Source organism: Sinocyclocheilus anshuiensis, unplaced genomic scaffold, assembly GCF_001515605.1.
Source record: "Sinocyclocheilus anshuiensis isolate Anshui unplaced genomic scaffold, SAMN03320099.WGS_v1.1 scaffold1578, whole genome shotgun sequence".
NCBI classification, from domain to species: domain Eukaryota; kingdom Metazoa; phylum Chordata; class Actinopteri; order Cypriniformes; family Cyprinidae; genus Sinocyclocheilus; species Sinocyclocheilus anshuiensis.
The window spans coordinates 738,906-751,294 of record NW_015544225.1 but is presented as its reverse complement, the minus strand read 5'-3'; the positions used below and the strand labels follow the sequence as shown (position 1 = coordinate 751,294).

The window sequence follows — 12,389 nt, the reverse complement described above, 5'->3', positions numbered from 1 at the left end:
GTGCCCGTGTGTAGTGATTCCCCCTTCGGGTGATCCCACATGTGTATTCTTCCACGGTACGGCTCCCCTCACGGTAAGCCCGTGTCTTTCCCTGGCAGTCGTTCGCTGCCATCTCTGCTGCGTAGTCATCTCACCCCAGGCGGGTTGAGTCTACCGCAGGGGCTTCCATATTTAGCACTGCCCTGGGCCAGTCCATAAGTCACGACTGACGTAACGTCTCCGTTCCCTCCTTCAGGGAACGAGGGTTACACAAGTAACCGAGACGTTTTTCAACTCTCAAAGTCAGCTTGTCATAATCGCCCGAGGAATCTGACCAGCATCCAAACCAATCCAAAAAGGAAAGAAGTCGTCTTCATAAAGATAATAGAGAGAGAGATAGGAAAAGTGTGCCAAGTCATTGAGTAATGTGTCTTGTTTTGTGACTCTAGACAGTTTCACTCGCATCTCAGAGGTATTTTTGGGCAGTGCTTCTCATGTGCTGTCAGACTGAGCAGAAGATGATTCCCAATGGACTCAATTACTGTGATACTTCAAAGAACCGCGTCTGTAGAAGCTGAGTCAATATCAAAGACCAGACCCTGCAGGTCTAACAAACAAAGCTGTGCATCCTGATGAGGAAAGACCTATCACATTTATGACTAGAAAGACAATAAACAACTTGCAGCAAGCACAATGCTGTCTCTGTGACGATCCATACAGATCCGCTTTGCCTGCACTTAAAGGGATAGTTCACCCAAAAAATTAAATTCTGTCATCATCTATGCAAAAGAAGATGCTTTGAAAAACATCTCTGTACATTTTGTTCATACAGTGGAAGTCATTGGAGTCCAAAACATTGTCTTTCACTGTATGGGAAAAAATATCTTCTTTTGTAATCCACAGAAGAAATAAAGTGATATAGACAAGTTTGCCCAAAAATTAAAATTCTGTCATTAATTACTCACCCTCGTGTCGTTTCAAAACCGTAAGACCTTCGTTCATCTTCAGAACACAAATTAGGATATTTTTGATGAAATACAAGAGCTTTCTGACCCTGCATAGACAGCAACACAACTGAAATATTCTAGGCCCAGAAAGGTAGTAAGGACATTGTTAAAATAGTCCATGTGACATCAGTGGTTCTACCTTAATTTTATAAAGCTACGAGAATACTTTTTGTGTGCAAAGAAAACAAAAGTAACAACTTTATTCAGCAATTTCTTCTCCTAGGTGACAGTCTCCGCTGTGCATTCACGCATGTCGAAAACTGACATGGAATAGAAGAAATTGTTGAATAAAGTCGTTATTTTTGTTTTTATTTTTGAACGAAGGTCTTAACGTTTGGAATAACATGAGGGTGAGTAATTAATGACTGAATTTCATTTTTGGGTGAACAACTGTATCCCTTTAAGTTGTTCCAAATCTGTATGAGTTTCATTCTTCTGTTGAGCACAAAAGAAGATATTTTGAAGGATGCTGGTAACAAACAGTTGACGGCAGCTGTCGACTTCCATAGTTTGAAAAAAAAATGCTGTGGAAGTCAATGGCTACCGTCAACTGTTACTAAAATTCTTCAAAATATCTTCTTAAAACACAAAATATATAACGTTCAACAGAAGAACAAAACTCATACAGGAGCAACTTGAGGGTGAGTAAACGATCACAGAACTTTCATTTTTGGGTGAACAATCCCTTTAAAAATAAGGTTCCAAAAGGAGCAACAGAAGAACCATTTTGGGTCCCCCAAATAACCTTTCATTGAACAGTTCTTAGAACAACCATTTTTATCTTAGTAAATAACAATTTGAAGACTCCCTTTCAACTATAAAGTACATTTTGTGCTAAGGAAAAGTTCCAAGGATGTTAAAGGTTCTTCATGGAACCATCAATGTCAATAAAGGACCTTTTTTTTTAGGAGTGTAGGTTTGGAACAACATGAGTCAGTAAATGATGGCAAAATTTGTGCAGCTGCTGTGATTCTCTTCATGCTCTTCATGAGAATGTCACAGTACATGTGCAACAGTGTCTTTGAACTGATTTTAGGCTTGTGGAACTAATGATCAGATGTCTTGCTTTGGATCCTTACACCAAAGAAGACGTGAGAAAGCATTGTGTTGTCTGGCATATAGCAGCTCTTTTTTTAAAGGGCTCTAAAGAGCTTCCCTGTTGGGCTTTTGGAACCTAACCAGTTAAATAAACAGCACTGCATCCCACATGAGGCACTTATCTCTGTTGAGAGATGTGGCAAGGGTAATTTGAACCTGCTTGTGGAGCACAGGCAGCATTCATTTTTCACACATGAGTGAAAAACCTCCACACTTATCGTTATAAATATTCATGGGGCTGATGAGAGGAACGTTTGGCCTGTCTTCTATCCTGAGTGTTCAGAGGCGGAGAATGTGAATGGGAGCGAGGGTTCATCTCAATACTGTGAGACTGCTATTGGAAATCATGACAATGCATGTGATATCCAGTAATTGGCTGGGTGTAATATCCCCCCCAACCATTCTTTTTGAATTTATGACAGCAGGTGTCTCAGTGGCAGCGCTGCTTTTATCCAGAAAGGAACAGCAATTGGGAAGAGTGGTGCTCTGGACCAACTCCACACAGGTTAAAAGATATTTGGAGAAGGAAATGGGCCTGAATTCAATCACTTTAACACTGGATTAATAATGAAGACAGATGGCAGGGTGGATCAGGCAGTGGTTGGATGGTGGTAGTGATTGGGATGCTGGGAAATTGACCAGCTTTGGGATACATCCTTAGGGCTTAACAAAAGTAAAATTAATCACATAAGCGGCTGGCAGCACTCTGCATACTTTTTTCCCTCTTCATTTTTACACTACGTAACTTTTGGCCCTCTAGTAGTTGAAGCATAAAAATAGCAGAGGAACAATGTTTTGGTCATTACACAAGTTAAGTTTCTGCTTCGCTGTTCTGTTCAGATGAGTCAAATGGCTTGTATCTTTATTTATGGATATGATTAAACATGCACAGACAACTGACGGAAGTATGAAGTTTCCAGTGAAATCATCCCGAAGTATAAATAGTTATTAAAGCCTCACCATAGTAATTAAAGGTAAAGCAATAACACAGTTTGGAAGATGCATTTATAATGTACTCACTCAATATTTTCATTTTGTTAATTACAAAAAAAAAGTTATATAGTGTAGTTTTAAAAAGGTTAAAAGCATGACATTTTTAATGGTATCTAATTTAAGTGTAGTATTTTAATGTTAAAAAACTTCTGCTATCCCGGTCTACAATTAATGTCCCTGAAAAAAATGTGTTTATGAACATAAAATTGTTCTTTTCTTTGTTCAAATGTTATTGGGTCTGGATTATGACACACACACACACACCGGGACTATGTTATTATTATTATTATTATTATTATTTGATTTTACATTTATTTATGTATATTTATTTATTTAAATTACCATTAAAAAATTGGGGGTCAGTAAGACTTTTTTTTATTATTATTAATACTTTAATTCTGCGAGGACGCATTCAATTGATCAAAAGTAACAGTAAAGACATTTATTGTGTTATGAAAGATTTCTATTTCAAATAAATTCTGTTCTTTTAATTAAATGCTTTCTATTAATTAAAGTATCCTCAAACAAAAAAAGGTTCCACAAAATACTCCAAACTTTTGAACAGTAGTGCATAGAAAATTTATCATCACAATTTCTGATTCATGACCGCAAGAATGACAATTGTGCACTTTTAATTTCAGAGTTGGCTCAGTGATGACTGAATCAGCTACAAATAACCGTTCAGGTCTAAGTACAATCAATCATAGATGACCCTCTGTCTCTTCTAACAGATGACCCGACTGTCCAAGGCCTGGATAAAGCTCGACACCTGCAGACAGGAGAGATGATCATCATTGTGGTGGTGCTTCTTATGTGGGCAGGTGAGACACTGATGTCAGCTCAAAGAAATGTGTCAACTCTATTAATAACATCCAAGTCCTGGAATTCGGTTCTGACTGTTTATGCCTACTGAGAAAAACTATGCTTGCAGACATTACCTCATGAATTATTAACCTCTGAGAGAGATGAAAAGCAAATGAGTTTGAGAAAGAGAGAGCGGATCTGCTAATGGTTATTAATTTTTCACCTGAATCATTTCAGCATCACTTGAATTAAGTGGTGCTTAAAATTCCACTATACATGCCAGCTCTAAAAGCCTTGAAAAACCATAATATACATTAAACTGATAAAACTGAAATGTACTGGCTGAATATTGAGAAGGGCATGGGAAAGAGAAGTACTTATCTGCTTACGTAAGGCACTGAGCAAGTCTGCCTCACTGTCACAAAATAATTAATGTGCTCAATTGCAACTGCCACTCCAGCAAACAAGGAATGTCTTCGCACCTCTGGGCTTTGACTACTGAAAGGAATTCTGTCTGCCCCTCTCAATCGAGAGGATGCTGAACGTACCCAACATAAAGAGCAGGGGCATCCCCCCTCCCTGATTTAAAAGTGACACCGTCACCCTACATTTACACACCGAAATGCTAAAAACGATTTAATAGAACCAGTATAAATATCATATCAAGTAGGGGTGTAACGGTACACAAAAAAAATTGGTACATATGCATGTGTACCGAACAAATACAGTGTTGGTTTAACCACTGCATGAGTGTAACTTAATTGGAAACTTATTGTTACTTTTGATAAGAAACAAAATCTCATCTTTCAAATAATGTCCATTTTTTTCTTTGTGACGTGACAGATCACTGGATAGGTGCCTCAGTTCAAACAGCAGTGCAGAGCACGCGTGAGCGTGATCATCCCTTCCTCATTACTTCTAATTTTAACACGAAATAAACATGAATGAACATCTCACCCCTCATTTAATCGCTCAATCAGTGTTTCAACTGTGCAAAGACGCCAATAAAACAGCTTGTAAACAAAACCTCACATAGAATTTCATTTTATCTCAAGCATGTCATCAGTGTCTGCAGCTCATTAGTTTGCGAGAGAAATGAAGTGCAGAGAAGAGCATTTCGCAAAATATTAGACTATATACTTCATTATATTTTACTTTACCTGTAAGTGATGTCTTAATTATTTAATGTCATTTAATGTAATGTATGTTTAAATAAATCTGTAATGACAGCCACTGTGTAAATGATTATATTTCAACAACAAATAGAAATTTTATAATTTAGAAATTAATTTAAAATCTCTTAAATGTGCAATTTACATGTTTGTATACAGTTTTTTTTTTTATTTGAGTGTTGATTATTATATTTTAAAATAAGTAGTAATTGAATTTAAGTTTGGGCTCTGTTGTTATTTGTAGCCTTATAGTAATGTAAAATGACTCCCTATAGTTTAAAGCATAAGCTGAGGTAGATTTTTATCTCTAAGAAAATTTTAATTACAAATTAATTTACGTAAAGAACGAGCAATTTGTTCATTAAACCTCTGTTTAATAAAAAAAAAAGCTATTTTATGTCTAGTTTTTTCCCTGCTATACCGAAACCATACCAAACCATGGTGTCAAAACAGAGGTACATACCAAAGCATCATGTTTGTGTACCATTACACCCCTAATATACTTAAAATGTTATTTGTGTTAGTCTGTGAGTCAAATGTTAATCTCTTATGGTCACAAAGGCTGCATTTATTTAGTAATCTATTCAATCAATTATTAAATAATAATATAACAATAAATAATCTGAATTTTCAGCATCATTATTCCAGTCTTCAGTAAGAAAACAAAACAAATAAGTTCAGAAATTAAGTTCTGTGTAATAAAATGGAATGACACTGGGAAAAAATATTGAACTACTGAAATTAATTCAATACTTCATACAAAAGCCTTTTGTTGGTAATGACAGCTTCAAGAAGCCTCCTGTATGGAGAAACTAGTCGCATGCATTGCTCAGGTGTGATTTTGGCCCATTCTTCCACACAAACAGTCTTCAGATCTTGAAGGTTCTGTGGGCCTCTTCTATGAACTCTGACCTGTAGTTCTTTCCATAGATTTTCTATTGGATTCAAGTCAGGTGATTGGCTGGGCCATTCTAGCAGCTTTACTTTCTTTCTCTGAAACCAAATGAGAGTTTCCTTGGCTGTGTGTTTGGGATCATTGTCTCGCTGGAATGTCAACCCTCATTTCATCTTCATCATCCTGGTAGATGGCAGCATATTTTTAGCAAGAATGTCTCGGTACATTTTTCCATTCATCCTTCCTTCAATTATATGAATTTTGCCAGTGCCACACCATGATGTTTTGGGGTGATGTGCAGTGCCATTTGACCTCCAAACATGGTGTGTATTATGGCATCCAAAGAGTACAATTTTTGTCTCATCTGACCAGACAATATTCTCCCAGTATTTCACAGGCTTGTCTAAATGTGGTGCAGCAAACTTTAAACGAGCATTAACATGCTTTTTCTTCAGCAATGGAGTCTTGTGTGGTGAGCGTGTATACAGGCCATGGCAGTTGAGTGCATTACTTATTGTTTTCTTTGAAACAATTGTACCTGCTAATTCCAGGTCTTTCTAAAGATCTCCACAAGTGGGCCTTGGCTCTTAGAAAACTCTTCTGATAATTTTTTTCACTGCTCTGTCAGAAATCTTGCGAGGAGCACGTGGTCATGGCCGGTTTATGGTGAAATAAAGCAATAAGCCTCAAGAAGGGGCTTCACGGGGCTTATTGCTTTTATAAAATGGTTACTCCATATACGTAGTAAGGGTAATTTACAACAGCTTCGAACTTGGCTCAACCAATCAGAATCAAGAACTGGAACTATCCGTTTTTTAATGATGTTCTTTCCACTTCCGGATTATGGCCCTAACAGTGCTCACTGAAACATTCAGAAATATAGAAATCCTTCTGTAACCAATGCCATCAGTATGTTTTGCAACGATAAGTTTGCGAAGGTCTTGAGAGAGCTCTTTGCTTTTACCCATCATGAAATGTTTCTTGGTCAAGAGACACCTTTTTATAAGCCATCATCTGGGACTAAACCAGCTAATATTAATTTCCACTGACAAGGTGCAGGATTGCTTTCTAATTACTGATAGATTTCTGCTGGTGTCTTGGCTTTCCATGCCTTTTTGCCACCCCCCTTTCTTCATGTGTTCAATACTAAATATATTTACTGAGAAAAATGGTGACGTGTTCAATACTTATTTTACCCGCTGTATATTATGTAAAAAAAAACTTTTATTTTGGATGCGAGTAATCGTTTGACAGCACTATAATCATTCTAATATGCTGATTTGTTGCTCAAGAAACATTTCTTATTATTATCAATAGTTAGTGCTTCGTAATATTATTGTGGAAACCATGACGCATTTTAATTCAGGGTTCTTTGATGAATAGAAAGGTTAAAACAGCATTTATTTGAAATAGATTTTTGTAACTCTTTGTTTTTTCCACTGGAGATGATATTTGAATAATTAAAGTTATTGTATGTTTTCATAATCAAGCTATCCAATCTCAAAATGTTAAGGAAAAGGTTAATGGCATTAATGTATCATTTTTCATTGATAGCTTTAAGAAAATTGGCCGATTTACAGTAAGAGACAGAGGTGAGATTGAGGCAAACCAGGCACAGTTGTGTTTATTCAGTAATTGTCTTAGGGTTGGATGCTTCAGCGACTCTACCTATCAGTCTGTCTCTACAGAGCTTTGTAGAGTTACAACGACTCCATGTCACCATGTCTTCTCTGTTTCTGCAGCTGTAATTGCCTTGTTTTGCCGGCAGTATGACATAATAAAGGACAACGATTCCAGCAACAGCAAAGAGAAGGTAAAACCATCCTCAGAGAGAAGCACACCGGAGCATCACAGCGGAGGTCTGCTGCGGAGCAAGGTGGGACATCTGTGAACCTTTTTCTCAACATCAAACTGTCTTTTCTAATATTTACTCTAAACCTGTACGACTTACTTTCTTCAGTGGAGCACAGAAGAAGAAGATTAGCAGAATCCCTTCAAATCATCTCTTTCTCTACAATGAAATTGAATGGAGACCAAAGGCTGTCAAGCTCCAAAAAGGACTAAAAACTCTCATAAAAGCATCATGAAAGTAGTCCATCTGACTATGAAGTCTTCTGAAGCGATGTGATCATTTTGTGAGGAGCAGACTGAATGTAAAGTCTTTATTCAATAAAAATCTTGCCTTACCTGTACCTTGGTCACCATTCACTTGCATTGTGTGGAAAAAAGGAGCTTTTCTTGCAAAGAACAATAGTCTCAAAAGAAAGATACATTTCATTTTTGAATTAACTATTTCAAGTCTTCATCTAGAGTCATATTTGAACAACATCTTAGTGTAAAAACGATTTTTCTTTATTGTGAAAGAAAGCACCCTTAGAAAAATGCAGTATTAGATGTAAATGAATAAGCTGTAACTTTCAACTAAAATCTGTCACCACATCAGATCAGATATCAACAGTTTTGTAAATTGCAGTGCAAAACAGATATGTATTTATACTTTCCCCCCACAATTCCCCTTAAACCTCAGATTGAGTTGAAATTGAGAGATCTATTTCCCTGTGAATGCAGACACGATACTTTCCATTAGCTCTTAATGAAAAGCATAGCGTAAGCATTTAGAGCTAAGAGGACGGAAAAACAACCCAATCACTTTTAACACCTGCAGAAAGACTAAGACAGAAAGGAGAAAAACATTTAGATTGCTATCCATCTCACTTTTCACAAAGACTGTCTGCCAATTGAGAACTGCCAATTGATAAAACCTCTGATTGATAAAACCTTTTTGTTATTTGTCGGATGAAACCTGCCAGCAGTGAAGGATGAGACCAAACACTATAATGTCCAGAGCGTCAGTCTGTCAACACTAGGCCAGTCCTGCATTCCCTGACTCATGTGAAAGGCTTCAGGGTCTCTCTCTGTTGTATCACTTTTGCGAGATCATAAACTAAGCCTATGGAGCTTTATATTTGTGCAGACAACTCTACAATTCACTGTTTGGTGTGTTTTTGGCTATACTCAGTAATACTGAACAGTTTGCAAGAGAAAGTGTGTCAGTGTCCCAAACTCATTATTTTTGCTTATAAATAATATAGAGCAGTCAGACTGGGCTTCGATACAGATTTTCCCATTCATAAGCACTTGAATTGTTTCGGGTTCTGGTTCATTTGGGTGTGTTTCAGTGATCATTTAAATTCTCTCCCTGCTAATGCTGTAAATTGAACAGAGAAGTGTTTGAGACTGATTCAAAAGGGTATCTCTTTATGGACAATTTACTAAAAGAGCCAGCTCAAAAGAATCATTCATTTTGGGAATCAGACTACACTGATTGTAGTTTAGTCTTTATTGCATGCAGCCTGCAAGGACATCCACAGATAGACATCCACAGAAAGTACAATTTTTTATTTTTTTGGATTCAAACAGACTGTGATTCAATACAAACTCACAACAGGTAAAATATGATTTATTTTACTGTAGTGCTGAATATTCAGAAGCGTGAAAAGCGATGCAGGACACACTGATACAGGAAACCTTCTAATTTGGTACTTCTGCTTTTAAGTTTACATACCACTTTGCAGAATATATGCAAGATGTTAATAATTTAATTTATTAAATTCAATAAATTCAGCAGTGTTGGGAAGGTTACTTTGGAAATTTAATAGATTACAGATTACAAATTACCCTCTTTAAAATGTAATAATTACTGTAACTATTTCAGTTACTTTATTGAAGTAATGTAACTGATTACATTGATTACTTTTTGATTACTTTTCTAAATTTCTAACACTTTCAACTGTTAATCATTTTGAAAAAATGTAAAGCAGGTAGGGTTAACCTTACACTGGGACTCAACACTGATTACTGTCAGACTTTCAAAATTCTTCATCACTTAAATTAAGATTATAATAGTTTTAAATAGTTTAGATTATAATAATTTTAAAGCACAGCCACCACAAAATCATACTTTAGCACCTCTTTTTACTTTGAGATCATTCTGAGGTTAAAAACAGCTTTAAATCATAACAAGATATAGTTTAAAAGCTATGATACTGTTTTTGAGATCAAATCTTTACATAGCTATGACAGGAAACACTGTCATTTAACAATGCTTTGGGGGGAACAAAACAGTTCATCTTAAAAAATAAAGCATATACATAAACCCAAATAGAAAATAAAATAGTTATCGAATAAGCATTTGTCCTATTCTGTGTCCTAAACTCCTGAAACATTGGTGTCTCATATTTTAAAGCAGTCAATGCAATTTGGGAAAGAAATCAATCATATCTGTATGTGTGTGAAAATATTCAAATGTAACCCCCTTTGTAAACATTTTCATAAGTAACTGTAATTTAATTACACATTTTTTTTCACAGACAGATTACAGTTACATTTATTTTGAAATTAAATGACGTAATTCTGTTACACATGTAACTAGTTACTCCTCAAAACTGAAATTCAGTTATTATTTTTTGTCTTGTGGATTATACGTAAACATTTATGTGATTCAGGACAGTACTAAATTAAAAATAACATGCAATTTTAACAATGCTCTTATTTTGAAAAAAATACTAACATCTTGCATATTCTGCAAATTTATGAACAACTGTAAATTATTAAAATAATCATTTTAAAAGGCCCAGATTATGAAGCGCAATACACATACATTTGCATGCAGACCAATTTTGGGATTTTAAGAATATCAAAATTGTTCAACTAAAGATCGCAATTAATCCGAAAAACAATATTTTTACCCAACCCTATAGAACAGCACCTAACTAATACTAATTATAACTGTAATTAAAATAATTAAGGCCATCATAATATTTACTACTTTCTGTAGCATCCATGAAGATAGAGAGGAAAGTGAAAAATATTATGCATGACGCTTAATTTTAGAATCAGAGACTTTTCAGCATAATAAGTCCTGTGGATCAAACACCAGAGCTACTGACCTACTTCTAAAATAAACCATCTCAGGAAAACTACCATGTGCCTTTGATCCTTCCCATATTCCTGTAGCTCTTCACTTGGCACTTTCTCTGTAGGAAATTCAGAGCAATAAAACAAGGACAGATGCTTCACATTTCACCCGTTCCACTCTGTGCCACCATTAGTCCTTATAACGCATAAAAAAACCAGGCCTTTTAGACGCATGATAAAATCAATATCAGACCCTTTGATGATGTCCTCTCCCGCATCAAGACCCAAATGGCCTCAATTTCGACATACTGCAGTGCTACAGAGAAAAAAATTATGTGCATTTGTCTCCGTGTGCATTACATCTTAGTGCTCACAGCCATATATACAATAATCTCAAGCTGCAAATATATCCAGCGGCATTCTATCCATCCAGCAAGCCATCGTGTCCCAGACCGCCACAAAAACGATTGCAGGCGCTGATGAAACGGGCCCCTCGGAGGAGAATCACTCTTCTGTTTTTTTTGTCCTCCTGTCTGTTGCAGTTCCACCAGTCTGTGCCATCGATCAACATCATCGAGGTGTGATGGGAGTATCGTAGACTTCAGTCATGCCCTCCGACGCAGTATCAGGATGACAGTATGGATCACCAAACGGTCAAAAACCCATCAGCTACACCGCTGTATCGGCCCACCCATATACACATATTAAAGCTATCTACTGGACCTGTAAATAACGTACATTGCGCGTATGACTGGATGTCTATATTTTATGATGGATGGAGAATTCCCAAAACTCTTACTGCAATATATCAGACTAAATCTGGGAATTTTTCTCTTGTATAGAAAAGGAAGGAAAGTGTATTTTTGTAATGGTACTGAAATATGACAGGGTTTCTACTAATTTATTAGCTTGTGTTTTGTTTGTGCATGCAGCTCTCTGGTCTGATAGGATGTGTACAGAAGCAGGTCTTTAGATTAAAGGAATAGTATACCCAAAAATTAATCTGAGGCCTTATAAAATGTAGATGAGTTTGTATCTCCATCAGAACAGATTTGGAGCATTTAGCATTGCATCACTTGTTCACCAATGGATCCTCTGCAGTGAATGGGTGCCATCAGAATGAGAGACCAAACAGCTGATAAAAACATCACAATAATCCACAAGTAATCCACATCTTGTGAAGCGAAAACCTGCATGTTTCTAATAAATTTATCAAGACGTTTTTCTCCATAAGGCATCTTGTCTGATTCAGGAGAGAAATATACACTGATCGCTGGACTCACAGCTGCATCCTCAGACACGGTTCTGCTGCGGGATGTTGCCAGTCTGACGGAGAGAGGAAGAGTAATCCTTACTATTTCTCATTTTGTGTTACTATGATTCCTTGTTTTTAAATTTTTCCGGAAAAAATTCTCCGGAAACGTTTATTTTGTGGATGAAATTGGATTTTACAAATACATTTACACTGAAAGATGTGAAAGGTGCACATGCAAAAAAAAAAAAAAAAAACTTTAGGAAAGAAAA

General features: G+C 36.3%; 1 protein-coding gene across 2 annotated transcripts in view; it reads left to right on the top strand.

Annotated features, from left to right (window-relative positions):
- Positions 1-11,640, top strand: part of LOC107697298 (fibronectin type III domain-containing protein 4-like) — a 30,358-nt gene extending 18,718 nt beyond the window's left edge. Inside the window, exons 5-7 of one of the 2 annotated variants that reach the window (XM_016498021.1) lie at positions 3,809-3,898; positions 7,691-7,824; positions 11,408-11,640. In XM_016498021.1, the coding sequence (XP_016353507.1) occupies positions 3,809-3,898; positions 7,691-7,824; positions 11,408-11,449 (266 nt within the window). In that variant the 3' untranslated portion in view covers positions 11,450-11,640. Of the gene's footprint in view, positions 1-3,808; positions 3,899-7,690; positions 7,825-7,908; positions 8,131-11,407 lie in introns of those variants that run through there. The other variant, XM_016498022.1, reaches the window with a different exon arrangement.
- The last annotated feature ends 749 nt before the right edge of the window (positions 11,641-12,389 follow it).